The sequence below is a fragment of the Rhinolophus ferrumequinum genome, chromosome 7, assembly GCF_004115265.2.
Source record: "Rhinolophus ferrumequinum isolate MPI-CBG mRhiFer1 chromosome 7, mRhiFer1_v1.p, whole genome shotgun sequence".
In the NCBI taxonomy this organism is placed as follows: Eukaryota; Metazoa; Chordata; class Mammalia; order Chiroptera; family Rhinolophidae; genus Rhinolophus; species Rhinolophus ferrumequinum.
This window is the reverse complement of record NC_046290.1, coordinates 26,047,653-26,075,389: the sequence shown is the minus strand read 5'-3', so window position 1 is coordinate 26,075,389 and position 27,737 is coordinate 26,047,653. Positions and strand designations below refer to the sequence as shown.

Genomic DNA, 27,737 nt, shown 5'->3' with positions numbered 1-27,737 from the left:
TGATTTCTCTCCATTCTATTTTCAATGTAGTCATTGATTTCCAAGCTCAAATGGTCCTTGAATGACTTGTTTATTGTTAAATCACGTTATTCGTGACCAATCAGAATACAGACACAATGCACGAATTTCCATCTGCTCCCAGATATTTATTACCTTGTTAATTATTTATCGCCTAGTTAGTTCTCCAAGTCTTCAAGCAGATTTTTAATTTTGGTTTTGTTTTGTTTTCCTCATTATGCTCAGTAAAAATATTAGTTGACAATATTTAATCCATCATTATTCTTCTGCAGAAGTTGATGGTATATTTTTTTTGTATTTTCTTTCTTGAATCTTTAGATTCCAAATCTTTTTATATTTTGTGCAACCATCATTACTATCCACTGCCAAAATGTTTTCATCCTCCCAAACTGAAACTCTGTACCAATTAAACAATAACTTTCTATTCCCTACGTCCATAGCTCTGATAACCACTATTCTACTTTCTGTCTTTATGAATTTGACTATTTGAGGTACTTCATATGTAGGTGGAATCATGGAACATTTATTCTTTTGCATTGGATTAATTTCACTTAGTGTAATGTCTTCAAGCATATATCAGAATTTCATTGCTTTTTAAGGCTGAATAATATTCTATTGTGGTATATATACACCACATTTTGTTTATCCATTTCTCTGTTGATGGATAGTTGGGTTACTTCTACCTTTTGATTACTGGGAATAATGATACCATGAACATGGGTGTACATGGGTCTTTTTGTGTCTGTGCTTTTGATGGTGTTGTGTATATACCCAAAAGTGGAATTGCTGGATCATATGGTAATTCTGTGCTGTACTTGCACATTTTACTTTCCCACCAGCAATGCCCAGTGATTCCAATTTCTCCATATCCTGATCAATACTTGTTATTTTCTGGTAGTTTTCTTTTTCTTTTTCTTTTTCTTTTTAATGTAATAGCCATCCTAATGGGTATAGAGGTATCTCATTGCAGTTTTGATTTATATTGCCCTAATGATTAGTGATGTTAAGCATCTTTTCATGTGCTTATTAGCCTTTTGTATATTTTCTTTGGTTAAATGTCTATTCAAGTCCTTTGCCTATTTGTTAATCAGGTTATTTGGTTAAGTTTTGGTTCGGTTTGTTGGGTTATTTTTGTTGTTTGTTTTGTTTTGTTTTTGTTTCTGAGTTGTCAGAGTTCTTTATATACTCTGGATAAGAATCTCTTATTAGATATATATATGATTTGCAAATATTTCCTTCCATAGTGGGAGCACAACTTTTCACTCCACTGATAGTATCCTTTGATGTATACAAAGTTTTTAATGTTGAAGAAACCTAATTTATTTACTTTTTCTTTTGTTGCCTGTGTTTTTGATGTCATATCCAAGAAATTATTGGATCTGATGTCAATGTCATGAAGCACTGTATGACTGGAATATTCTTTTTTCTTCCTTAACACCCTCAAATCAGCTTAATAGTCACTTTCTCAGGAAAACGTTTCCAAGCATCCCTGATTCAGTTGTAGCAACTTTGTAACTTATTCCAGGAATTGAAATGTGCAAAATAAATTATTCTACTTCATTTTTTTAAAATCTAATTAAATTGGACATTGAGATCCCATCCCTTCATGCTGCTAGAAAATTTATCCTTCATTAATTTTTTGGATGGGATTCAGAGAGTTACTTCCTTGTTGCCTAAATTAATATAAATATCCTAATGCTCCTGTCGGGGAAATGGGGATATGATATATGTAAGTATTTAGTTCACTGTGGTCACTTTGAGAACCTCATTGATCAAGTTCACATGTTCACTTGAAGTGAAGCGGTTCCAAGCTTTCCATGCCAAGATGGTGCATGGAATCACTGACAAAACTGGAGCCCTGGTCCTCGATATTCAGGGGCAACTCACAGGTCTTGCTTCTCTCCAGAATAGCAGCTAGAGATCTAATTATGATTTCCTATTATTTAAGGTACATACTAACTCTGTCCCTATCCTGCTCTGGAAGAATCTCCTGCGTCAGTAGCGTTCTTTTCACACTTCTTCTAGCAAAGATTTCCCAGTGAGTTCAGGGTTTTAGAGAAAAAGGTCAATAAAGAGTTGACATTCAAGGGCATTCTGGACTTGGCCTAGCACACAAGCCTCCTCTTAGACAAGACAAGCACCTGGCTATCTTCTGAAAAAGGAAAAGAGACAAAAAGGCAGCCAAACAACTCACAAAATAATATGTCAGTAAATTTTGCTGCCAAAGTCTTAAATACATGATTGTTCATTTTTAAAACACCCCTACCCATTCTTTATAGCACATACCGTATTTTCCATTTTAAATTAATCTGTATGATGATTTTAACATCAGTCTCCTTAACTCCATCTCCATGATCACAAATATGACTAGTTTTGGTTTAAAAGCTAACATCACATCTGGCAAAAATAGTCCTTCAATAAGCCTTTATTGAATTAGTTAATTAATGAATAAATAATTCAGTGAAGAATATAATAAGCTCCATCAGTAGAATTAAATGTTTTGCTTCCTTGCAGCTGACTCCTATATATAGTCTGATTCCAGTGACAATAAAGGATTCATACCTAAAGAAACAAAATTTGGAAAGAGCCCTTGATGATTATATCAATGAATTCAGTATAACGAAATGCCGTCCATGTCAAAATGGGGGTACTGTGTTTCTGCTGGATGGACAATGTTTGTGTTCCTGCCCAATCTCATCTGAAGGAATTGCCTGTGAAATTGATAAACGAAAAATTCTTTCAAGTAAGAACAGCTTATTTGGTATCATAATTCAAAAGTATGTATTTGGTGATTATTTAATTTGAAAACTACTTCAAAGTAATGTGTACTAAACTTCTGGATAATCTATGTAAACATAGGACAAAAATAGAAAAAGTAGTAAAAAATGGGCAAATCAGACTTAGTGTGCCGTTTTGCATGCAGTTTTAATAATGTCTACCTCTGCATTTAAATAGAACTATAAAAAAATAATAAATTGTAATAATTACATTCTTTTTAATTACAAAGACGTTCATATAAAGGTTACAGAAATATAACAAACATCCAGGCATTCACCATCCAGAATTAACAAATGCTAAACACATATATGTCATGTATACTTTATGTGTGTTTATGTAATATATGATATGTGTACATATGTGTGCATATATATATATATATACATGCACATAAATACTTCAGAGCCCCTTTTTAAGAAAAACAATTATTGATACAGTAGAGTACTTTGTACCACATCCCTTCCTCTGTAAAAAAGCCTGGGTGCCATTCTTCTCTCCAACCCTACTCAGATAAAGTCACTTTCATTAAGTTAGTGTGTATTCTTCAGATTCATATTTTTGTACTTCACTAAATATGTAGGAAACAATAAAAAACATTCAACATTGTTTTGGATATTTTTTTAAATTTACATAAATGGTATTCACTGAATTTTAATTGTACAATTTTAACTTTACTCATGTTTAAGAAAACAGATTCTGCACTGTCTTTTACAGTTAATCATCTGACATCATATCATTTTACTTTTACAAGGAAGAATGCTTAATCGTGTTTCTAATACTAAGATGATCTGCTTAGTCTTTCATTCTGGTAGGATTAATTAGAATCCTAATAGATAAGCAAGATCTCAACCTTAGTGTTAATCATTACAAGATTATCTAGTAAGGCTAACTTCCTGTGTCCATCATTGATTACATTTTTGAATGAACTAACAATGGCAGTTTCCTTCCACAAAGTTTCTAAAACAATTGCGTAGTTTCCTAAGACAAAGAGTCACAGCCTCCAGTTTATCATTCAATCATACTTTCAACTCTATCAGTAGAACTTGAATATTACAAGAATGTTTTTTGCCCTTCTTAACAACACACTTAAAATCTCAATGATGTGGTGACAATATACATGTTAGGATTTAACTTAAATTTTAGGATAATTGATTTATAAATATATGTTAACTCTGTCTCTTATCTACCTTAAGAGTTAACCCAATGCTGGGCGATCCAAAAAGCATTTGTATTCTCCCAAAATCCATGCAGTGGGACTCAAGACATCTATCTTCTATATATTTTTCTCTTTCAGCACTAGTCACATTTACTCTCCTTATACAAGAAGAATATCCCTTCTAGTTTGGGAATGTGTCTTGTAACTTAAACTTCATTCTATTCCCAGCACCTAGACAGAATCTGGGGCATCATGGTACAACAAGCTAAGGGGATGAATAAATGGATGGGTGGATGGATCCAAAGTTGAAGTTCTATTTATCATTAATATTTGGTAATCTTTTGTTTTCTCTAGAACTGTCAACCAGAGAAAAATAGAGTTGTTGTCTTCCCTGGGATCACATGGAAGGAAAACATCGGAAAGAAAAAGGAAGGAAGGAAGGAAGGAAGGAAGGAAGGAAGGAAGGAAGGAAGGAAGGAAGGAAGGAAGGAAGGAAGGAAGAAAGAGGTACAAAGAAAAATAATGCAAAATCAAAGTTAATAAATGTTTAATAGAATGTCAACAACATGTATCATGTTGACTTCATTGTCACTCTTATTAATAAACATTTCATGCACTTATAAATAAATTTTAAGTCAGTTTTTCTCACTTTGTGGAAATTCTCAAGAGTGCACATGATTGCTGAGAGATTACAGTAAATAAATTAGTTACTGGCAAATAATTTAAAAAGAAATTTTTTAAATAATTTTCAACTGTTTTTAGCAATAAAGAAAAATGTTATTCGATATAGGATGCATTTTAATATATTAGGTATGCTACAAAGATGATACTCCAAAAATAAAAGTACTGGGCCTTTTAAGATCTAAAATAACCCTGGGAGCTCTCAGAAACCTGGGTGAATCTGAAAGAATTAGGATGTCGAGTGCATACAAACACTGAGTTGTGCTCTTAGGCAATCTAAGTTGAGAGTTTTTGACATAGAGTATCTGAATCAAGAGGGAGCTATCATAGTAAATACTGAGAATTCCTTGCACCCTTGTGAATTATAAATGTCAAACAAGAAAAGAGCTGAGCCTCAACCATAACCCCTGGGGTCAGCTTAATAATTTATCAGAGTCCCTCCTACTGGAAATGGGGGTTACGGTGTAGGTTTACTGTTGACAGTGAGATCCTCCAATCTCCCTCAAAGGTAGCCTATCTGGTAGAACATTTCCAGCAGGGTGCATCATTGAGACATCAGGCACTACTCAACAGGAAAGAGCAAAGAAAGTCTTTAGACCTAGAATGAGGAAGAATCACCAGAAATTGGGGAAGATGAGGCTCTCCAGGCTCTGAACATTATATGGCTCAGCCTGACTTATGGTTGGAAGAAGCAGACTCTTGAGAAGGGAAGTTGTAACTTGGTTCGGGCAGAGGCAGTATAACAGCCTCCACCCTTGCATGTTCTCTGACAAGGTACACCATAAAGTCTAGGTAAGGAATATGTAAGAAAAACAGTCATCAAAGCTCAAGATGTACATTCAGATCATTACACTGAACTCCAGCTGTTATCAGAAGGACATGGAGAAGCTGATAGGCATTTGTGTTCCCTTTGGCCTAATGGGAAAATAAGCTTTATTGTTACAATCTTACATTTTTCCCTTTTTGTACTTAAAACTCAGATTGTTTATTCAGTCTACCAATCTCATGGCAGATCGTCAAATATACATGCTAATTAATAAATGTTTGAGGTATGGGTCAGCACTTTCACCCTGGCTTTTCACTACTATCTCTCTCGAGGCCCTTTGATTGTATGTGCAGTGGACACTGAATACAACAGCTCACAACACCCTCTTCTAAGTTCATTTCCCAATAGTAATTTGTGAAAAACAACCACAATTGGTGGATAAACGATCAGGTCAGCTCAGTTTATTTGAAAAGAAAATGAAATGATTCTCTCTCTCTCTCTCTCTCTCTCTCTCTCTCTCTCTCTCTCTCTCTCTCTCTCCCCGTCTGTCACACACACACACACACACACACACACGCACGCACGCATGCACGCACACACACACACACACACACACACAAATAATTCTCAGGACAAGCATCTCTTTCTTCCCCGCCCCCAACCCTTCCACCCCGAACTCATTACCCACAACCCTGCTAAGAGCAGTGAAATGGTTCAAGAGAAGAGAATGGTGAGCTATTTAACAATACAATATAAACCCCAGGATAATAATATCTCCTTCATAGAATTATATTGAGTCCCTAAGACAATGGACATAATCACCTTGGCACCTAATAGACAAGCAATAAATGGTAACTGTTACTATTGTTGTCAGGAAAGCTATTGGTATAAGTCCTTCCAAATATAACCAACATTTGTGACATGAGACGGCCAAGAAGATTAAATCTGAAAATTGAGGGTAACGGCATATGGCAGAGTGGCTTAGTACTCTCCTCTAACTAATTCGTGGGTTCAGTGATCTTTTTAAGAGGAGTTATTGTTTATTGCGGCAAAATATACATAATATTAAATTTACCATTTTAACCATCTTTAAGTGTACAGTTCAGTGGCATTCAGTACATTCTCTTTGTTGTATAACCATCACCACTATCCACCTCCAAAAGTTTTTTATCCTCCCAAACTGAAACAAAGTTAAACAATAATTTTCCATTGCCTACTTCCCAAGCCCTGGTAACCACTATTCTACTTTCTGTCTTTATGAATTTGACTATTTGAGGTACTTCATATGTAAGTGGAATCATGGAACATTTGTTCTTTTGCATTGGATTAATTTCACTTAGTGTAATGTCTTCAAGCATATATCAGAATTTCATTGCTTTTTAAGGCTGAATAATATTCTATTGTATATATTTTTTATTTTATTTATCCATTTCTCGTTGATGGATACTTGGGTTACTTCCACCTTTTAGCTGTTGGGAATAATGATGCCATGAACATGAGTGTACAAATATCGTTTTGTATCTCTGCTTTTGATACTATTGGGTATATACCCAAAAGTGGAATTGCAAGGTCTTATGGTAATTCTATGTTTAATTTGTTGAGGAACCACCATACTGTTTTCCACAACAGTATCACCATTTTACGTTCTCACCAGCAATGCACAGTGGTTCCAATTTCTCCACATCCTGGTCAACACTTGTTATTTATTTATTTTTAATAATAGCCATCCTAATGGGTGTAAAGTGGTATCTCATTGTGGTTTAGACTTACACTTCTGTAATGATTAGTGATGTTATGCATCTTTTCATGTACTTATTATCCTTTTGTACATTTTCTTTGGAGAAACGTCTATTCAAGTTCTTTTCCTATTTGTTAATCAGGTTTTGTTTTAGTTTGGTTCGTTGTTTCCTTTTGTTTTGTTTTTAATTGTAAAAGTTCTTTATGTATTCTGGATATTAATCCATTATCAGATATATGACTTGCAAATATTTCCTCCCATTCTGGGTATATGCTTTCTTACTCTACTGATAGGGTCCTTTGATGTGGAAGAAATCTAATTTATTTACTTTTTCTTTTGTTGCCTATGTTTTTGACGTCATATCCAAGAAATCATTGGTCAGATATTAATGTTATGAAGCTCTGCCCTCATGTTGCCTTCTAAGACTCTCATAGATTTATTAGCTCTTAAATCTTTAGTCTTTGATAAATTTTGAGTTAATTTTTGTATATTGTGTAACGTAGGGCTTCAACTTCACCCCTTTGCACGTGGATATACAATTTTCTCAGTATCACTTGTTGATTTGTGATTTTTTTTTACCATGTCCTAAAGTCCATCAGCCTGGAAGCAACAAGATAAAAGAGGGTCATGATGACATTGAATCATTTCACAAATTGTGTTCTAATAATTTTTTTCATAACTACATTATAAATATTCCTAAGTCCACCTATAGCATTATTAATAATATTAAGTTCAAAAATACTATAGAATTGAAAATTGAAGTATTCCTTTTTTTTTGACCAAAAGGAAAATCATTAGATTACACTCAAGGATGGATAACTTTGTATTAGAACATAAAATAATTATGTGTTTAAGTCAGTGTCCTGCCTAACAAATCTAAATTTGAGCAATAGAGTATGAAAAAGACTAAGGTTGAGTAATTTCTCAAGAGGTGACAATAGGGTAATTCTAAAGTATAAAAAAAAAAGAATCTCAAGGGAAAAATGTAAAATCTGGAAATATTTTCAAACTGACTATTTTTTCAAAAACTTGAAATCATATTCTAAAAGTTAAAAAAATAGCGTATGGCTTCCCAATATTTATTCTGTACTGAAACAAATATTCCTGTTTTAAAATTAGACAACAAATGAGGAAAATGAGTGTATTCACACCTGCAGTTAATTGACAATGGGAAAGAGAAAGAACTCAAGGAATGATGGAGTGATCCATTTTCCCTTTTGTCATCTTCTCTCAGTCTGTAAAATCCCAAGGCACATCTGTTATTTTCCAAACTTTCTGGCCTAATTTTCCTGTCAGGGAGGAAATTGGGAATGAATGAATGAATGAATGAATCCATTATTCATATAGGACATTTTATTTTTTGCATACATTAAAATACAAATTATCCTTAACAAATTGTTAAGCACAATGGCTAACCCAAATGAGGGTCTGTATTTTGATGATGTCAATTACATATTATCTTGGAAACCCAGTGAGGTAAAAGGATTACAACCTGGATTCTGCTTCTGAGGATAATATACAAGGAATGAAGTAAGAAGCCATGAGAAGAGAATAACAAAAGCCATGAAAGGAAAGTACAAGACTCAACAGACCCCACTGAGCATGTTGAGTCCCCAGAAACCCAAGATGAGGGTAAGATACAAATGACAGCAAAAATAGCAGAAGAAAGTAATAAGTAAATTAATATGTAACAGAATTCTTCTGTAAGCTTTGTTCTTTTTTTTTTTTCTTTGCTCTCCAAGTTAATCGGTTTGATGAAAGACTCCTTAAGTAAAGTTTAGGTCATTTTTCCATTTTTCTATGTCAACAGTGCTTTTAGAGTTCAGCAAACATTTGCCTGGGGTTGAGATTAAATTGTAAAGACATCTCTTCCCTGCCCTTGTATTTAAATACATTTTACTCATCCTGTTGAATATAGGTGGAACTCTCTTTCTATTGGAAGACAAGTTCATTTTGTACTAAAGTTGATTAATAAGTTATTTCTTCCAGAGTTTTGATGTTTTGATAGGGTTAAGGCCTCCTTTCCTCAAAAAATAGAGAGTATAAGAGAAAAAATCCATTTTATTTTCAAAATAAAAAGTGAAAGAGAAATAAGCCAAGTCAAGGATCTGCCCATTTCCTCCTGCACATTTTTAAGTATGCCTGTTCATATCCTGCTGTCTTCCTGCCACTTTCCATTTGGCTATTCCATATCTATCCAAGCAGGGAGAGTAGAATTTCCTTGAATTGCTATGAGTCTACTTTGTAAATTTGAGTTGTTCTTTGCTGGCACAGTTCAAAAGCATGTTGATAAAATGAGTCAAGTTTACAAAATAATGAAGTTTTAGCTGACTGGTTTCCTAGTCTGAAAATTGGGAGGGTCACTTAACATTTCTGGCTTTAATTTCATAATCAAAGAGCAGCAATATAGTAACTATCTCCTAGTGTTTGACAACATTTTAACCAAAAAGTCACCTACAGCTTTCCATAAAGGGAGGAAAGCTTTCAAGAAAGGGAGGCTGTGTACATGCAGAATTAGTGTGCAAGGTGTGTATTGCTTTTATCAGATTCTGAAAAGAACCCATGAGCCAAAAAAAAAAAAGAAAAAAAGGTTTAAAAAAATAAAAGCTGCTCTCTGATCTCAAGGTGACAGAAGGAAGTATGAAAATTAACTCACACCAGAGGAGTTTCAAATCAACTTAGGGAGCAATATTTAAATGCAGCTGGTACAATGGGAGAACTATAAAGAGCAAACATATCAAAGACCTTTGTTTCGTGGTGCAGTCTGCAGGAGTCCAGAAAAATGGGGAGATGAATGAGCAAGAAACAGGGAAGGCTTCCTGGAAGAGGTGAGACTCCTCCCCCTGTTCTCCTATCTCAAGTGTCTTATCCAAGCGTGTTTGCGTTGGGCACTTAAAGAAGATGATTTTGTTTCTTCTCTAAAATGTTAGCCGTTCATATTATAAGGCAGAAATAGTGTACGAATATTTCTAACACTCTGTGCTAACAATTTTAACCATGCTCTTTTTAAAGCTGATAGATATAACCCTGATGATACTGCTGAACAATGATCAGTAAGTAGTGGTACTTAAATTTTCATTAGTGGTATCTCCACCCATTTTCCTGTAAATTGACCTTAAAAAAGGAAACTGGTTTCTGCCCACCACCCGCTGTCTCTGGACTTCAGTCTCCACAAGCTGTCGCCTTCAGTGAGTTCCAAAGGGACAGAGTGATTTTACCATTGCCTAAACAAAAACAGTTTTGTAGAATGCAAACGTTTGAAAAGAGAATCCATGCCCAAGTATTTGAGGAACTCCAATCGCTTTTGCACTCTCTGAAGTACTTCTTCTTTCCATAGCAGGAGTAATTGCAGTGACCACACCATGAAAATATAACTTTATCTTCTTTAGATGGTATTACTATATTGTCTGTCGTTATTGCATTTCCTGTTTCATCTTCCTGCTCAGGAACTTATGCACTTAGTTGCCTTTACAGAAAATGTTCTAACATATGTGATATTTGAAATAATTTTTTAAAGTAAAGTGATCATGCTCCAAAAACTAAAAATATAAACTTATTGGTGGATTATGAGTTATGGTTGGGAGCTTCAGCCCTTACTTGTTTTTTTCTTAGGCAAAACACATCTCTTAAATGTATGTTTTTGTGAGACTGCTGAATTTATGTCAGTGACAAGTAAAAATTACCTTAATCTGCATTTAGAAATAAGCAGAAATTGAAATGGAATTCAAGTGAAAGAATTGAACTTTGAAGTTCTCTTAACCAAAGACTTGTCCAGGTAGTTACATTGTTAATGGAAATTGCTAGATTTTCTCTGTCGTGTAATTTTTGTGCAACTTACTTATACAGAGTGAAAATTATAGAATAATGAAGAATTGGTAATTATTATGTAGTGCATGATGAAAATAGGTTGATAAACCTAGTAGTAAACAGTGACCGAGTGACAGAATTATTTCTACCTGCAAATCTGGCCTGGTGACCTGTTCCCATCTCACTAGTATGAGTCAACTGCTCCTCCTTTTAGAGCCCAGCACCCTGAAATCACTTAGGGAACTTTAAAAAATACTGATGCCAGGATCTCAAAACTAGAGATTATTATTTGATGGTCTGGAGTAAAGTCTGGGAACAGGGAATTTAGAAAACTTCAGATGATGTTCTTGCAGAGCCAGGTTGACAGCCCCAGCTATAGACCCTAAGATGTACTTTCATTGTGATCATCTCTATTCCAGCCAATAGTGAATAAGAGACATTCTGGTTAAACTAAAGAATACCTCCATTTTAAGGTCTTCTTCTGGCAATGTTTTACATCTACTAGCATGCCTGGTTCCCAGAGCTGTCTTGCCTTGAACTTTCTCCCTCACTCATTCATTGTACATGTGTTATGTGCCAAAGACTGTGCAATTTCAAGTGACTGACCACCCTCCCAGTTCCTGACTACTCCTCAAGCCCCAAACTGCTTTCAAATATCTACAAGTCTCAGGGCAGTGTCAGGATCTTTTCTATCCCTGAAACTTGCCCTTGCCCTGCCTTCTTGCCTCGTCCTGGCAATGATTCTATCCATATGTCTTGCTACACCTTGATTTTCAAAAACATTTTCACTTGAAGGAATACATAATAAGGAACATCTTTTTTAATAAAGGATTTTGTATTGTCATGGTAGTAAGTAGTATTAGCCAATTATCAAATGAAGAAATTAGGTGCCCCTCTACTAGATAAATTTGGTAGTATTTACAAGAAGATCTAAAAATTTGCAACCCCAAGTTAAGGAATCAGTTGACATTCCTTTGCAATAGGAAACAAAGATGATCTTCTGCCCTTGAAATTACTCTAGTATCAGACAATATATCAAAATAAAGGAGATAAATCCATGTACCAGAACACATTTAGATAGGTACAGTTGATTCGTGGGAAATCTGACTACTCAGGATCAAATGCCATGGCCTTAGCTCAAGAATATCTAGATTAACAGTATGAGGGATTGAGGCTAACAAAAAGTGCTAAAAAATTAACACACGAACCTAGATTGAAAGTACTTTATATTTTTAATGAAATGAATGTCATCTATGATAAGCTTGTGATTATTTCCATCTTTTAAATATTGGCTAGATTGGTTTAAATATATTTGGAATTGGTGATTAAAATAATCATGATCCTTTGGTTCTTTTAAGATTATAGTTGTTTTTAAGAAGCACTATATACTCAAAATAGAAAAGTCAAAAACTCAGCAAAGCACAAAACAAGAATTAGGTTTAATAATACTTCCACCCAAGTCAATCACTGTTAACATTTTGGAGTGGGCCCTTCATTCATAGCTAGATGACAGGTAGATGGTAGACATAGATAGATAGATGATAGATAGGTGATGATAGATAGATAGATAATAGATCCACAAATACAGACTTTATATAAAAAACAGGCTAATAATGTACACAGAATTTAATATTCAGACACATTAAAAAAATCTTGTGTCAACTTTCCGACTTCAAAACTTCACCTGTAGCTTTTCTCATATTATTAAAGTGTAATAACTCAATAAACCTGGCCAGTTATACAAATGTTCTGAGGGCTAAGATAAATAACATGCAAATAAACCTTACATATCAATGTGTGAAAAGCTGGACAGACCACACAGCTCAAAAAAGGAAGTACACTCTGCAAAGTTAACTTGCACATTCACTGTCCAAGTTACAGCATCTTCGGGGTCGCTCTGTGCCAAGCACATCAACTCTTTTCAATAAAAATGGTAAGTGATCGATTTTATGGCTCTCCCTGGTCTCCTGGAAAATATCTAATCTTCTCTCCATGGAGCAGAGGGGTGGGGGTGCTTTACAGCCAGGTCTTCAAGCCTTGGGAATTTTTGCCTGCCCCATTGTTGTTCCATTTGCTATTAAAGCTGCTGGGTTTTTATTATACCAGTTGAGAGACTGTGGCTTCAGGAGTTCCTTTTTCTGATTCTAGCCTTTAAAATAGAGGAAGAAATAGTGAATAAGAGAGATTCTGGTTAAACTAAAGAATGCCTCCATTTTAAGGTCTTCTTCTGGCAATATGCCCTACAGAAAGAAAACTTGTACTTTCTTGCCTTTGCCTCTTAAGATAGCTGGGTGCCATAGGGAGCAACGTATTGAAATTTCCTATTATGAACACTTTGGATCCTAGAGGAGAGCTCCAATGATATGCATCCGGTAATATTGTGATGATGAGTGCCATTTTGACCACACAGTAGATTTTTTAAAAAGGGAGCTCTTTTGTTTAAAAAATACGTTTTATTATTTTAATTAAGAGAAGCAAACAAAGCCCAAATAGTTCAAACCATAGGGACAGGTTTTCGTTCCCGAAGTTAATTAAAAGCCATTATTTAGAGCATACTTAAAGTTGTGCCTGGGTTCCCAGCTGTACCATAAAAACGAGCTTAACCTGTAATGTAGCTGAGCTACAGCATTAATATTCTGCTACATAGTTTCTTATTACTTCTCTGTAAAAATTGGCTGTGTTCTTAATACATGTGGTATACTTATGCTCCCAGTCTAGAAGAGAGCCAACTGTCCATCCCACACACACCCTTCCCCAGCCCCCAGAAACCTGGAGATTGGTTATTCCTTCTCTCATTATGGAGAGGATCACTTCCTTTGGCAGCTCCCAATGAGAAGATGTGAACTGAGACCATGACTCCTACTCAGGGGGAGGGATTGCACTGCAGGCATTGGAATAGAGAGGACAAAGCATTCATGGGTTGTGTTTGTAGGCTGGAAGCTCTTGAGCCAGATTGGGGAAGTGTAGAGGTGAGAGAGTGTCACCTTGCCATAGAAGAGAGAGTGAGGAGAAGGAAGAGAGACGGGGTCAGAGTTTCAGAGTCATAGGGGAGAAGAATGCATAGTGGTGAAGAAAATCGTAGCACATGACCCTCCCTAGCCATACCTGTAAGAGGAAGGCAGTCACTTATCAAGGTGGGGCTTACAAGTCTCTATTATTTCCAAACTGGGTCTTTAGGCCCAGGATTCTTAGAAAATAGCTTGACCTTAATTACTGATACCCTCTTCAATAATAAACAAGGTCTTTGTGGATTAAAAGAGTTATTTGGATTTTCTTGGGGCAAACAAGATGATAATAGCAGGTAGAAAAAAAGTTTAACTGGATAGTGTATGTTTGCTGTAATACATAAGCACTTTCTTATGTATAACATAATACATAATCGCTTTCTTAAGAGATTGTCACTTTCTTATTATAAAAAGAACACATTATTAAAGAAAATTTCTTAGAAATATAGATATGTAGAAATAAAACAATACAAATTTTCTATCACCTAGGGGACAATCATTGTTCAGTTAGTACCAGTTCTAGAATTTCGGCACTTTAAAATATATTTTACAAATATAATTTTCTATACTTTATAAACCATTTTCTTATCTGATTTTTTATTTAAATATTTTGAAAAATATCTGAGTTATATATTATTTCTAATGATAAATGATTTTTAATTGCAGTGTAGTATTCCATAATTTATTTTAATTGTTTCAATATATGTGGACATTTTGGCTTCTTATTTTATTTTTCCTCCTTCATGGTAATACAGACAAGAATGTCACAATCATTTTTTATATACATTGTCTGATTATTTTTCTTTTTTTCTGCCTTTTTAAAAGATTTTTATTAAAATATAGCTAACATACAATATTATATTAGTGAACTATGCAGTTATTACCACATTATTGGTTATATTCCCTATGCTAAAGAAGTGATCACCATTAGTCCAGGAACGATCTGACATTGTACCACACTAACACAATATTATTGACTATATTTCCTATTCTGTATATTACATCCCCAAGACTTATTTGTTTTACATCTGGAACTTTGAACCTCATTCTTCTTTATCTTCCCTCCCTTTTTTTTAATTTTTCAATTAGAGTTGACACCCAATATTATTTTATATTAGTTTCAAGTGTACAGCATAGTGGTTAGATATTTATATAATTTAGGAAGTGATCCCCCTGTCTAGTACCTACCTGTCCCTATAGTTATTACCATATTATTGATTATATTCCCTGTAGTTTACATCCCCATGACTATTTTGTAACTACTAATTTGTATTTCTTAATCTCTTCAACTTTTTCACCCTGCCCCTAACCCCTCTCATATCTATCACCCCGACTGATCTAGTACCCATCTGACACCATACATAGTTATTATGATATTATTTATTATATTCCTTACGCTATACCCTACACCCCTATGACTACTGTGTAACAACCAATTTGTACTTCTTAATCCTTTCCCCTTTTCACCTATCCCTAAGCCCCCTTCCATCTGGCAACCAATAAAATGTTCTCTATATCTATGAATTTGTTTCTGTTTTGTTTATTTATTTTGTTCTTCAGATTCCACTTGTAAGTAAAATCATATGACATTTGTCTTTTGCTGTCTGACTTACTACAGTCAGCACAATACCTTCTAAGTCCATCCATGTTATCGCAGATGGCAAGATTTCATTCCTTTTTTACAGCTGAGTAATATTCCATTGTATATATGTACCACCTCTTCTTTATTCATTCATTCATTCATTCAGGGACACCCAGGTTTCCTTCATATCTTGGCTATTGTAAATAACGCTGCAATGAACATATGGATGAGCACGTCACCTGGAAGTAGCATTTTGGGTTTGTTCAGATAAATACCCAGAAGTGGGATTACTAGGTCCTTCTTTGTCTCTTGTTATAGGCTTTGTTTTAAAGTGTGTATTGTCTGGTATAAGTATTGCTACCCCAGCTTTTGTTTGTTTGTTTGTTTCTTTGTCTCCATTTTCATGAAGTATCTTTTTTCATCCTTTTAGTTCCCATCTGTGTGTATCTTTCCATCTGAAGTGAGTCTCTTGTAGGCAGCATATGTAAGGGTCTTGTTTTCTTATCTATTCAGCTCCCCCACCTTTTGATTGGAGGATGTAATCTATAGACATTGAAAGCAATTGCTGATAGATATGTAGTTATTGCCATTTTATTATCCATATATATTTTTTTCATCTTAAAAAAGTCTCTCTAAGATTCCTTATAATACTGGTTTGGTGGTGATGAACTCCTTTAGCTTTTTCGTGTTTGGGAAACTCTTTATCTATCCTTCAATTCTAAATGACAGCTTTGCTGGGTAATCTAGTTGTAAGTCCTTGCTTTTCATCACTTTGAATATTTCCTGCCAATACTTCTGGCCTGCAAAGTTTCTGTTGAGAAATCAGTTGATAGTCTTATGGGAGCTCCCTTGTAGTTAACTAATTGCTTTTCTTTTGTTGCTTTTAAGATTTTATCTTTGTCTTTAACCTTTGGCATTGTAATTATGATGTGTCTTAGTGTTGGCCTCTTTGGGTTCATCTTATTTGGGACTCTCTGTGCTTCTGGTGTTGTATATCTATTTCCTTCATCAGGTTAGGGAAATTTTTGGTCATTATTTCTTCAGATTGGTTTTTGATTCCTTGCTCTCTCTTTTCTCCTTCTGGTACCCCTATAAAGTGAATGTTGGTAAGCTTGATGTTGTTCCAGAGGCCCCTTAAACTCTCTTCAATTTTTTTGAATTCTTATTTCCTTTTACTATTCTGATTGGGTATGTTCTACTACCTTATTTTTCTAAATCACTGATTTGATCCTCTGCTTCATCTAATCTACTGTTGATTCCTGTAATGTATTCTCCATTTCCATTATTGTATTCTTTATTTCTGACTGGTTCTTTTTTATGTTTTCTACCTCCATTTTTATGTTTTCTATCTCTTTGTTGAAGTTCTCACTGAGTTCATTCAGCATCCTAATGAGGTGCATCAACAAATATAGTGAATGTTTAAGTTTTAAAAAATTATTACAGTAAAAGACACATTGCCATTAATCCCTCTCAAAATATTGCCCCTCACTTCAAACACACTTATTCCGTCATTCTTGCCACTTTCTGAAAAAGTTCTGGAAATCCTCCTTCGTGAATGTCTTTACTTCATCCTGCATCATGACAACACTCCATGTCACACATCGCTTATGGTATGTCAATTTCAAATGTCAAAAACATTATGTATGTCAAAAACATTACGGTGTGACCTCATCCACCTTATTCACTGGATCTGGCACCATGTGACTTCTGTCGTGACTGCATCAATGTCCTGAATCGATTGAAAATGTTTTCTTTTCATGGTCATTTTGACTTTGGGGAAGAGCCAGAAGTTGCACGGTGCCAGATCCAATAAATAAGGTGGATGAGGTCACACCATAATGTTTTTATTTGACAGAAATTGCCATACCAGAGCAATGTGTGACACAAAGTGTTGTCATGATGGAGGATGAAGTAAAGACACTCATGAAAGAGGACTTCCAGAATTGCTTCAGAAAGTGGCAAGAACGATGGGATAAATGTGTTCTAAGTGAGGGAGAGTATTTTAAGAGGGATTAATGGCAATATGTCTTCTACTGTAATACATTTTTTAAATGTATACATTCACTATATTTTTTATATATACTTTATACTTTTATATACACTTTATATACTTTGTATAACCAGTGTTTCAAACTCTGCATCTGGTGATTAATTGCCTCCATTTTGTGTAGTTCTTTTTCTGGAGCTTTGTTTTATTCTTTTATTTGGGAGATGTTCCCTTGTCTCCCCATTTTGGCTGCCTCCCTGTGTTTGTTTCTATGTACTAAGTAGAGCTACTATGTCTTCTGGTCTTAGTAGAGTGGCCTTATGTACTAGATGTGCTGTGATGCTCGGTGATGCAGTCTTCCTGGTCACATGAGCCATGTACTCTAGGTGTGTTTTTTCTGTGGGTTGTGTGTGTTCTCATCTTGTTGAGCCTTTGTTGCCATTTGCACGTCATTGAGAGAGAATGACCTTCATAGGCTATAAGGACTGGCTGTGACTACTATGGAAGAGTTGTTGTGCAGGGGCTGACCCTATGGAGCAGGATCTGCCTCAGCAGGGCTCTTGTGCCTGCCCCTTGCATGTGTTGTTCTTGGGGGTGGCTGGGTGATGCTCCAGCTCATTTTGAAGGTGGCCACTGGGGGCGCCAGCCCCAGGACCACCCTGGAGGGGATCCACTATAGCTCAAGTTCAGCCGCAGCCAGTGCCCCACTCCAGGCCACCTGGCAGGAGACACAAAGAAATCCACAGATGACCACTACCATGCCGTGCTTGGAAGTGCCTTGAGAGGCCAAGCCATGAACCAGTAGTCACTAATGCCAGGCTTAGGGCTGCTCAGCCAGAGGTACAGGACATGCTCAAGCCAGATACTGTTTGTCTGGGTTCTGCAAACCTTTGAGAGACCCTAGGAAAGTCTACAGCATGAGCCAAGGCAGGCAGTTTGTACCAAAAAAGCCACTGGAAGCAGTGTGGATGTGCCCAAAAGTTGGGTGGGGCGGGGTTGCAAATCATCAGGGCATTAGCCAGCTTGATGCAGACTCAGATATTGCAGCCACCTGTGTCTGCACGCAGGGATGGGGGAGGGCTCAACAAAGAAACAATGGCTTCCGCTAGCTCCTCCGTCCAGGAGAAAGCTGCCCTTTCAACTCCCATCCTGAAGCCAGACAGCTCGGTTCCCCACCATATATTCCTGCCACCTCTCCAGCTGTTGTCCCAGTGCTGGAGCTCAGAGCCAGTGATTCTGTCGGTAAGTCGCTGCACAATGACTTTAAGAGGAGCGTCTGGGACTCCAGCCGCCCTCTGTTTTACTCAGCCACAATTTCCGCTGCTTTTCATAGCCAGAAATTGTGAGGACTTCTCTCCCCTGCACTGGAACCCTAGGCTAGGTAGGGGCTGGGACCCCTTGTTCCTTCAGGGGGACCTCCACAGCGGAGGTATCCCTCCCAGTTTTTAACCGTAACACACAGGTGTGGCATCAGCCTGTTCCGCGTCTCTGCCCCTCTACCAATCTCGAGGTGGCTTCTTCTGCATGTCCTTCATTGTAGGGCTTTGGTTCAGCAAGATTTTAGGTGATTCTCAGTGATGGTTGTTTTGTAATTTAGTTGTAATTTTGATGTGGTCGTGAGAGAAGGTAAGCACAGCATTTTCCTATTGTGCCATCTTGACTTCAGATTGCCTGATTCTTTTTCATTGGCAGAACTGCTAGAAGAATTGCTGAGTGAAAAAAATACATATATTTAAGACTTAACAAAAGATACTGTCTTGTTAAACAATGTATTTTAAGTTTACTTACTATATAGTAGCATGATAAATAAATTTCCCAGTTGCAATTGTGGTATATACATTCTTATCTTTGTAGCATGTCAAGTTACACTTAAAAAGGAAGTACATTTCCCTTAATTTCTCTCTCCACCAATATTGCTTCTGCTATTTCTATGACAAGCTGCAGAAAGGCAGGTAACATACTAAAGGAAGGGGAAAAAAATCTTTCTCCTTGAAAACCTTCATTGAATAGTCAAAAGGCTATATTCCTGCCTTCTTCTTTAGTTACTAGTGTATATTTTGTTTTTGTTTTCTTAACAAGTTATTTAAGTTCTGAGGTTGTTTCTTTATTTAACAGTGTTGACGTGATAATGATAATGATGATGATGATTGTGGGGACAGAGCCCCAAAAAGCAGTTTCCAGGCTCTCGGCCTCACATAGAAAGGTGCTGGCTCAGGTAGTAAATGGCCATCGACTGTGATCAAATGGCCATCAGCTGTGGCTAGTTGGCCGTCAGCTGTAACCAGTGAGCTGTTGGCCACTAATATAACTGCTGTGACTACGCTAGCAGAGAATGGGGGCTAGCAGGAAGATGGTGGCTGAGCCTGCAAGCGGCAGAGTGAGGGTTGAGAATTGTGTTGTTCCTGGTTCCTGTGTCTCCAACCCAGCTGCCAGTGAGAGTATAGTAGTATGACTCCCCTACCTATGGCTCCATGGGTGTTCCTTGTTGGCCTCACCATGTCCTGCGTTCTTGTGCGGGGAGTGGGACCAGAGACCCCGCCTGACACCCCTCACGACACTTGGCATAGTCGGCAGGATACCCCGCAAACCCTGCATGACACCCTGCATGACACATGGCGCAGCGAGCAGGGTCTCCTGCATGACAATGATGATGATAACTATCCCACAGTGTTCTTGAGGATAGTAAACAAGATTGCAATTATAAAGCACCTATTGCAGTGCAGGCACCAGCCATACACTGGATGAGTATGGGTTTCCTCTCTTCCAGTCCCAAATAAATAATTTTCTAAGGAGGCATACAGATTCTCAGTGAACCCAGGAGGAGAATGAGAATGGCAGTTAACATAGCTGAGACCTGCTATTGTTCCTATTTTCTGGCTGAGTACACTGAGTCTTGGGAATAGTAAATCACTTGCTCACAGTCACACAACTATTAAATACCGGAGCTGGAATTTGAGCACAATATGCTGTATCAGAGAAGACAACAGGGTGGTCCAAGAAAAGCCCAGGACTGGCTTTCAGAGTACTAAATGCCTTTCTTCAATCTGCTGACCATCCTGGTTAGATTTGGGAATCAGCTGCTGCAGCTACTTCTGTTACTGCCGCTATGAATTGTCTGATCTTTAGAGTGCTCCCTTTATTGAAATCTAGCAGAAGCCATTGGGATGGGAGGCTGGAGGGGTTCCTGGTTTTGTGGTTCTCCATCCCAGTGTTTAGAAAGGAGGATTAAATTACCGAATGTCTCCCCTCCCCCTAGCTCATCTGCTGTGTTACAAGTGTGACTAACCCCACCTCTTTCATGGTGAGTGCCGAAACGGAACAATCGGAAAGTGGGACCATGTCATAACCCAGATGGTTATCAGGAAATTCACGTTTTGTTGCCTTCTCCCTATAACGTATGGGTAACGTAGAGGAACTGTGGAAACTGGTGGAAATAAAGCACAAAAGTGCGTGGGATTTTGTGAGGCCAAGCACAATAGCTACAAGATTGATGGGTTTTAGCCACGCAATGGTAAGGAAAGCTGGCAAGGAATTCATCCAGTCTTTCCAGTTCTCTCTTGAGTTTCTCAGTTCAGGTACAGAGTTGGCCTCGGTGTTCCCCAATGTTCTTTATAACATAATTCCACATTTTAGAAGTGGAAGGACATAGGTAATAGGATTCTGCCTCTCAAACATCTGCCTTTATGGAAATTGACTTACTCTGCCATCTTAGACAAAGCAGCTCACTGCATAGTCCCAAAACGGAAATAATAAAATAATACCTGTACACAAGACAAGTATTTTTAAGTACATTTCAATTTGTATAATTTTCTGGAGAAAGGGAGGAGCAGATATCTAATAACACACAAATTTATGTATGTTCATGGTTAGTGAGGAGAAAAATCTTTTATAAATAAATCTTAGAAGGTTTTAAGAAATGAAACGTGTTTTGGGGTTTTTGTTAGTTTGTTTTGCTCCCTTCATTCAGCTTTCAATTCACATGTGAGCTACTGACAAAAGAAATATGCTATGACTCATTCATTCAACCAAGGTTTATTGAGCTCCTGCTCCATGTTGGGGCTCAGCTAGATGAGAACGCAGGGTGAACCACACAGGTGGGGTCCAGGCTTCCTGCAGTTTACACTTCCTGCAGTAGATCTCAAATTTTAGCATGCACCTAAATCACCCACAGGGTCAGTGATGTGGCCTGAGAATTCACATTTCTAATGAATTCCCAGATGATAATGATGATGGTGGTGCAGGCACCTGGAGACCACTGTTCTGTGGAAGTGATAGATCAAAAGTTAACCAAAGTAAACATAGAAGTAAATACCTTGTAGTGACCGCGGAAGGAGGTGACTAAGTTGCTGAGATAGAGCATGTAGAAGAGATGTCCTCCTAGATAGGAGTCTGGTTTCTGGTTAGGTTTCTGGTTTAAGTTAAGGCAGTGGCTCTCGACTATGGCTGCATATTAAACTATCTTGAGCAGCTCATAAATTATCCGCATTCTTAAGTTCCCAAATGAGACCTGTTAAATGGAAACCTTGATGTGGGAGGTGAGGGCAAGTGAGGGTTGAGATTTTCTGCACCAGAATGAGAATGAGCTGGGCACTGGAAAAGTGGTAGTAAAGACCATGTCTAGCAGAGGCAATGGCAGGTGCAAAAGGTATGAAGCAGGGCAGAATTGGATCTACAAGAAGTCCAGGATGGCTTAGAGGATGAACAAGAGAATAGGAGAGTGGCAAGAGATGCTTTCAAAAAATAGTCAGCAGCCACCTAACTGATGAGTCTAGAACACCATGACAAGGAATTCAGTCTTATTTTGTTCACCCCAGGAGGCATGGAAGGCTCCTCAGCAAAGGAGTGAGTGCCATTATGTGATTTACATTTTGAGAGTAGGGCTACCTCTGAAGTGACATGCATCCTCACCAGACAGCCTTGATTGTGGCCTGGGAATATTGACCCTTTCCCCCTCATCCTTCAAAATTGTGGCCTTAAATTTGAACACAGCCAAGTTATAGAATAAATGTAAGGTTTCTGAGGGGAATGGATTTGGGGATGTGCAAATAACTTGAGGGGCTGCAATGGAAACCCAATTGAGAGCTGGTGTCCCAGGGAAATCAGAGTTTGAAATCTGGTGAAGGATCCCTGTGAGAGCGGGGGTTCCAACCCACTTCTTTCAAGTAGAATTATGATTCTTATCCTTATCATGTAAGCTGGAGGGGATGGATCACATTCCTGAATGATATATTGGTATCCCCAAATAGAAATCCATTCAGCTCCACAGGCTCCCCCACCCGACCCCTACTCTCTGACTTATTCTTATCCGCTTCTTCTGCAAAAGGCGCCACTTACCTTTTGCAGTAAGATCTAGCCCATTGTGTTAAAAAAAAGAAAATTTCTGTTGCTATGACATGCGAGTTTTAAGCCAAGGATGAGACGTTCAAATTCTAGGAGATCTCTTTCACCTGCTCGTCAATGCCTGTAGGAGGAAATAAGAGCTACTTCTTAGAGCACAGTGTAGTACACACTGACTGTGTGGCACCCTTGTTCTTGAAGCAAATGGCTGTCGAGCTCCAGCTCTCAATTTTGTAACATCAACATCACTTCCCTTATTTTTGGAGGTGCATTTTATCTGCCTTTTCTTTCTTCTTGTACCCTTCTCTTTTTAAAATATTATGGCATGTTTAAATCAAATAACAACAAGTGCTCACACACTAACCATCCGGATTTCACTCATATTATCATTTTTGCCATAATGTTGCCATTTGCCATCTTTTCAAAATAATAATTTTAAAAAGACATTTGAAGCCCTCTTTTTGCCCTTTCCAGTTCCATGTCCCTCCCTCCAACAGCCGTGGACTGCCTGCTCTGAAAGTGATATCTTGTCTTCCCAGACATATTTTTATATTTTTATTTCATCTGCCTGTATCCATAAAATAACATATAGTATTGTATTGCCCAGTTTTATTTTTTATGATTTCTGCATTTGCCTTTTTTCACTCTACAAATTTACATTGGTATGTTTTCCAGATATATCCATTTGGACACATGCAACTCTAGTTCAATTTATTGAATTGTTGTGTAATTATATTGCAATTTATCCATCTGTTTTGCAACATTCAATTTGTTGTCCTTATTTTCCATTTTAAACAGTACAGGAATAAATATTCTTTTGCATAGAGAGTACAGGCACCCTCAAATCTATTGAATGTTAGCAAATTGTTCTCCAAAGTCATTGCACAATTCACCTCCCAACCAGCCTCATATGAGAGCTGCCATTTCTCTACATCATCCCTAAAACTTGGTATTGTTAGATTTATTGATAGTTTTAAAAAGTTGTTATAAGCAAAACCTTACTTCATTGTTGTTTTAATTTTTCTGATTGCTACTCAGATGGAACATGGTTTCATAAATGTATTGACCATTCAGTTAATCTTTTCTGTATATTTTTCTATGTGCTTCATCTATTTTTTTATGGATTGCCTTTTCATGTTGATTTAAGTGTATTCCTTATATAATTCTAGGCATTAATCCTGTATAAGTTATATGTGTTGTGAGTTTCATGTTTCCAATCTATGGCTTCTTTTTTATTTTATTTTTAGTATCTCTTTTTTATATAGAAATTTTAAATCCTAATGCTGTCCAATTTAAACGTATGCCTTTTATTATATTCCTGTTTTTGATATTCTTTTAAAGAAGTTATTCCTGACCCCAACTATTAAAAATATTTTCCTAACTTTCATCTAAATGGTTTAAAGATTTAATTTTCATGTTTAGGTTTTTAATCATCAGGATTTTATTTCTACTTGTGTTGTGAGGTAGACATCTAACATATTCTTACATGGATAAACAATTTAGTACTATTTAAGTTAGTCTATTGTTTCCTCCAACTGCTTTCTGATGCCTCTTCCATCATATTTGGGAACGCCTATTTCCCATGTATGTATGATTCTGTTTCCAGGCTTCCAACTCTGTCATACTGGTCAATATATTCATAAAATTCCATGTTTATCGTTGTTTCTTTTTAATTATTTTTTTTCAGTTACAGTTGACATTCAGTATTATTTTATTAGTTTCATGTGTACAGCATAGTGGTTGGTCATTTATACAATTTATGCAGTGATCCCAGCGATGTATAGCCCTGGCACTATACATAGTTATTGTAACATTATTGACTATATTCTCTATGCTGTACTTTACATCCCTGTGACTAATTTATAACTACCAATTTGTATTTCTCCATCCCTTCACCTTTATCACTCAGCTGCCCAACCCCCTCCCCTTTGGCATCCATCAGTTTGTTCTCTGTATCTGTATCATTTTTTTCTTACATCTGACTCTTCTGGTCTGAATTCATATTTCTTCTTATCCAAGTACATATGCTGTCACTATCATCTAATAATTTCTACAATTATTTAGTATTTCTATTATTATCCTCCCAAGGACCTAAATACATATAAATACCCATTGAATCCAATCCTCCAGACCTATTTCTAGTTCTTAAAACTTCTGCTTGGAAGAGGTGTATATCACTTTCGCTCATATTTAATTGGCCAAAATAAATCATGTGGTCATGCCTCAGCTAAATAAGACAGAAGCATAGGCGTGTATAATCCTCATGCATTCAAGGTAAGGACAGAGATGGGGACCAATTTGGAAGAAGAGTAATATATGCTGCAATGTATATTGGTCTTCGTATGACTAAAAACTTTCATTTTGACTTCACTCTTGAATGATAGTTTAGCTGTGTATAAATATTCTAAATTGATACTTACTTTTCCTCAGCATTTTACAGACTCACTCCATTGGCTTCTGACTTCTATTGTTGCTGATGTAAGTGTGCTGTCAAGTCTAATTGTCATTTCCTGTAGATGAAATTCTGTCATTTCCTTTAAGGTATTTATGTTCTAAAGCTTTACTGTTCCTCATAGAGAGGTGAACTAATTTTCACTTATTCTATTTTCTATTCAGAGTATCAACTTAAAACAGAAGTCTACATCATTTGTGTAAAGAGCCAGATTGTAAATATTTTAGGCTTTGCAAACCCTGTAGTCTCTGTTACAACTATTCAGCTCTATCTTTGTAGCATGAAAGCAGCCATAGACAATCATAAACAATAAAACTGTGGCTGTGTTTCAATAAAACTTTATTTATAAAAACAGACTGGATTTGGCCCACAGTTGTCTAGTTGTCTGATTTAAAGTCTATGACTTTCTTCAATTCTGCAAAATTCTCAGCTATTATTTCTTCAAAAGCTATTACTCTACCATTTCTTCCTTCCTAGTTATTTTGTCTAGAGCTCCTATTAGATAAAAGTTAGATAGTCTCAATCTACCCTCCATGATTTTAATTGCTCTTCCAAATTCTTTATCTCTGTGTCTCTCTGTGATTAATTGTAAATCAGTTTATTAACTTCATCTTCCAGTTTGCTAAATTTTTCTTCACCTGTGTCTACCGTCACCAATTGTCTGCTTGTCCAGCACTTTCCCAGTTTTAGCACTAATGTCCCAGGGCCTGGAAACCTCTCAGCCCAGGACAGATCAGGATAGTTGTTCACCCTATCTGTGTCTAATCTAGATTGTATTCCATATATAGAGCTTTTGTTTCAATAATTATATTTTTATTTCCAACTTTTTTTATATTGGTTGCTTTTTATAACCACCTTTTCTTGCATAATGTCTGCCTATTTTTGTTTCAAATATTCTTATATTTTCCTATGGATATTATTTATTTGTCTCTTGATGAATCCTGAATTTTTAGAGTCATTTTCAGATTGTTCTTTTAATTTAATTTCAGGTAAACCCATCTTCCAATTGTTGATTTTGTTGGGTTTTTATTTCTTATTAATAGTTTTTCTTCTCATATGTTGGAATTTTGTGTTGCAGACCCATTTTGAAAGGTTTCGTTGGTTGATTGGTTGGTTGGTTTGTTGGTTGGTTTTTCCTTCCTACCTGCCTTTTTTCCAGTTTCTCTAGTGTTATGCTGATCTCTGCTACTTCTTCCTGAAGATTCCGTTCCAGAACCAGGTCTATATTGACAGCTGTGTGATCCAGACCTACAGTAATGTACATTGAATGCACAATCACTATTAAGTGAACGGGCATGTTGGCCCAGATTGTGGCTCTGGGACTGTGTCTAGCCCAAGGTTTCTCAATCTCAGCACTTTTATGCATTGTAGGATGTTTAGCAGCATCTCTAGTCCCTACACACTAGCACCTCCACCCCTCCTCAATGTGACAACAGAAAACATTTCCAGATATTACAAAATGTGCTCCCCTTACCCCCAGCCATGCTCTATTAAAATCATCTCCAGTTGAGGAATGTTGGTATATCCCAAGGCAATTCTCAGCAGCTGATCATTTGGTCTCCTTTCATGGTGCTAAAGATGAGGAAAAGCATATCTGTCCCTGCACTTGGTTTCAAGAACTGACACTAGCTCAGGTTTTCAGGTTATCCTGTCTTATAGGAGTTGAACTAACAAATGCTTCCATACCCTGAACCATCAGCCTGTCTTGCCAGTGCTTCACTGTTCCAGTGTCACTCATTGCCTTGTGTTTCTGTTCTGTTTCTGATATAGAAACAAAAAACTCTTCTTTTTGAGTGTAGCTATCCTTAATTTTTTTTTTTTTTTTATTTTACATTCTATCTATCACTGACATGTGGTTAGGTCAGTGGGAGAGCTGCAAAACTTTACTGACCAGAATTTTTTTTTTTCTCTATCTCTTTTCCCTTACTTCCCTTGAGCTTCATATCTTTTCTTTTTTCTTTTCTCCCTTTATCCTTGATCAGTGGTATTGGAGAAGTCAACAAAGTACATGTGTCAGAATCAGGGTTGATGAGATACTGGGAGAATTAGTCCAGTTTCATCCAGGTCTCCATCACCCACGCCCCTTTGTCTCTATCTCAAGCTATTAAGACAGTGGTTCTCAAAATGTTCCAGCAGCATTAATAGAAATTCTTGGGCTCCACCCATTACTGACTGAGTAAGAAGTTCTGGGAGGGGGACCCAGCTACTTGTGTATTAACAAACCCTCCAGGTGATTATAATGCAGGCTAGAGTTCGAGGTTCACTGTACTAAGACTTAGCTAAAGAGATTTGAATCAGTGGTTCTCAAACTGATTCACATTGGAATCACCTGCCAAACTTTAAAATACAGTTGTATGAGCTTCTACCCCCCACCCCCTGCCCCTCCAGAGATTCTCATCCAGCTGACCTGGGTGGGGCTCAGGTACTTTT

The 27,737-nt window shown here is 36.9% G+C and overlaps 2 protein-coding genes across 2 annotated transcripts in view; both read left to right on the top strand.

Moving 5' to 3' along the window:
- C9 (complement C9) overlaps positions 1-4,580 on the top strand; it is a 32,172-nt gene extending 27,592 nt beyond the window's left edge. Inside the window, exons 10-12 of the mRNA XM_033111261.1 lie at positions 2,533-2,761; positions 4,307-4,381; positions 4,438-4,580. Of these exons, the coding sequence (XP_032967152.1) occupies positions 2,533-2,761; positions 4,307-4,329 (252 nt within the window). The 3' untranslated portion in view covers positions 4,330-4,381; positions 4,438-4,580. The remainder of the gene's footprint in view (positions 1-2,532; positions 2,762-4,306; positions 4,382-4,437) is intronic.
- Positions 4,581-12,776: 8,196 nt separating this feature from the next.
- The window catches only part of FYB1 (FYN binding protein 1), a 157,545-nt gene continuing 142,584 nt past the window's right edge, over positions 12,777-27,737 (top strand). Inside the window, exon 1 of the mRNA XM_033111072.1 lies at positions 12,777-12,877. Within this exon, the coding sequence (XP_032966963.1) occupies positions 12,875-12,877 (3 nt within the window). The 5' untranslated portion in view covers positions 12,777-12,874. The remainder of the gene's footprint in view (positions 12,878-27,737) is intronic.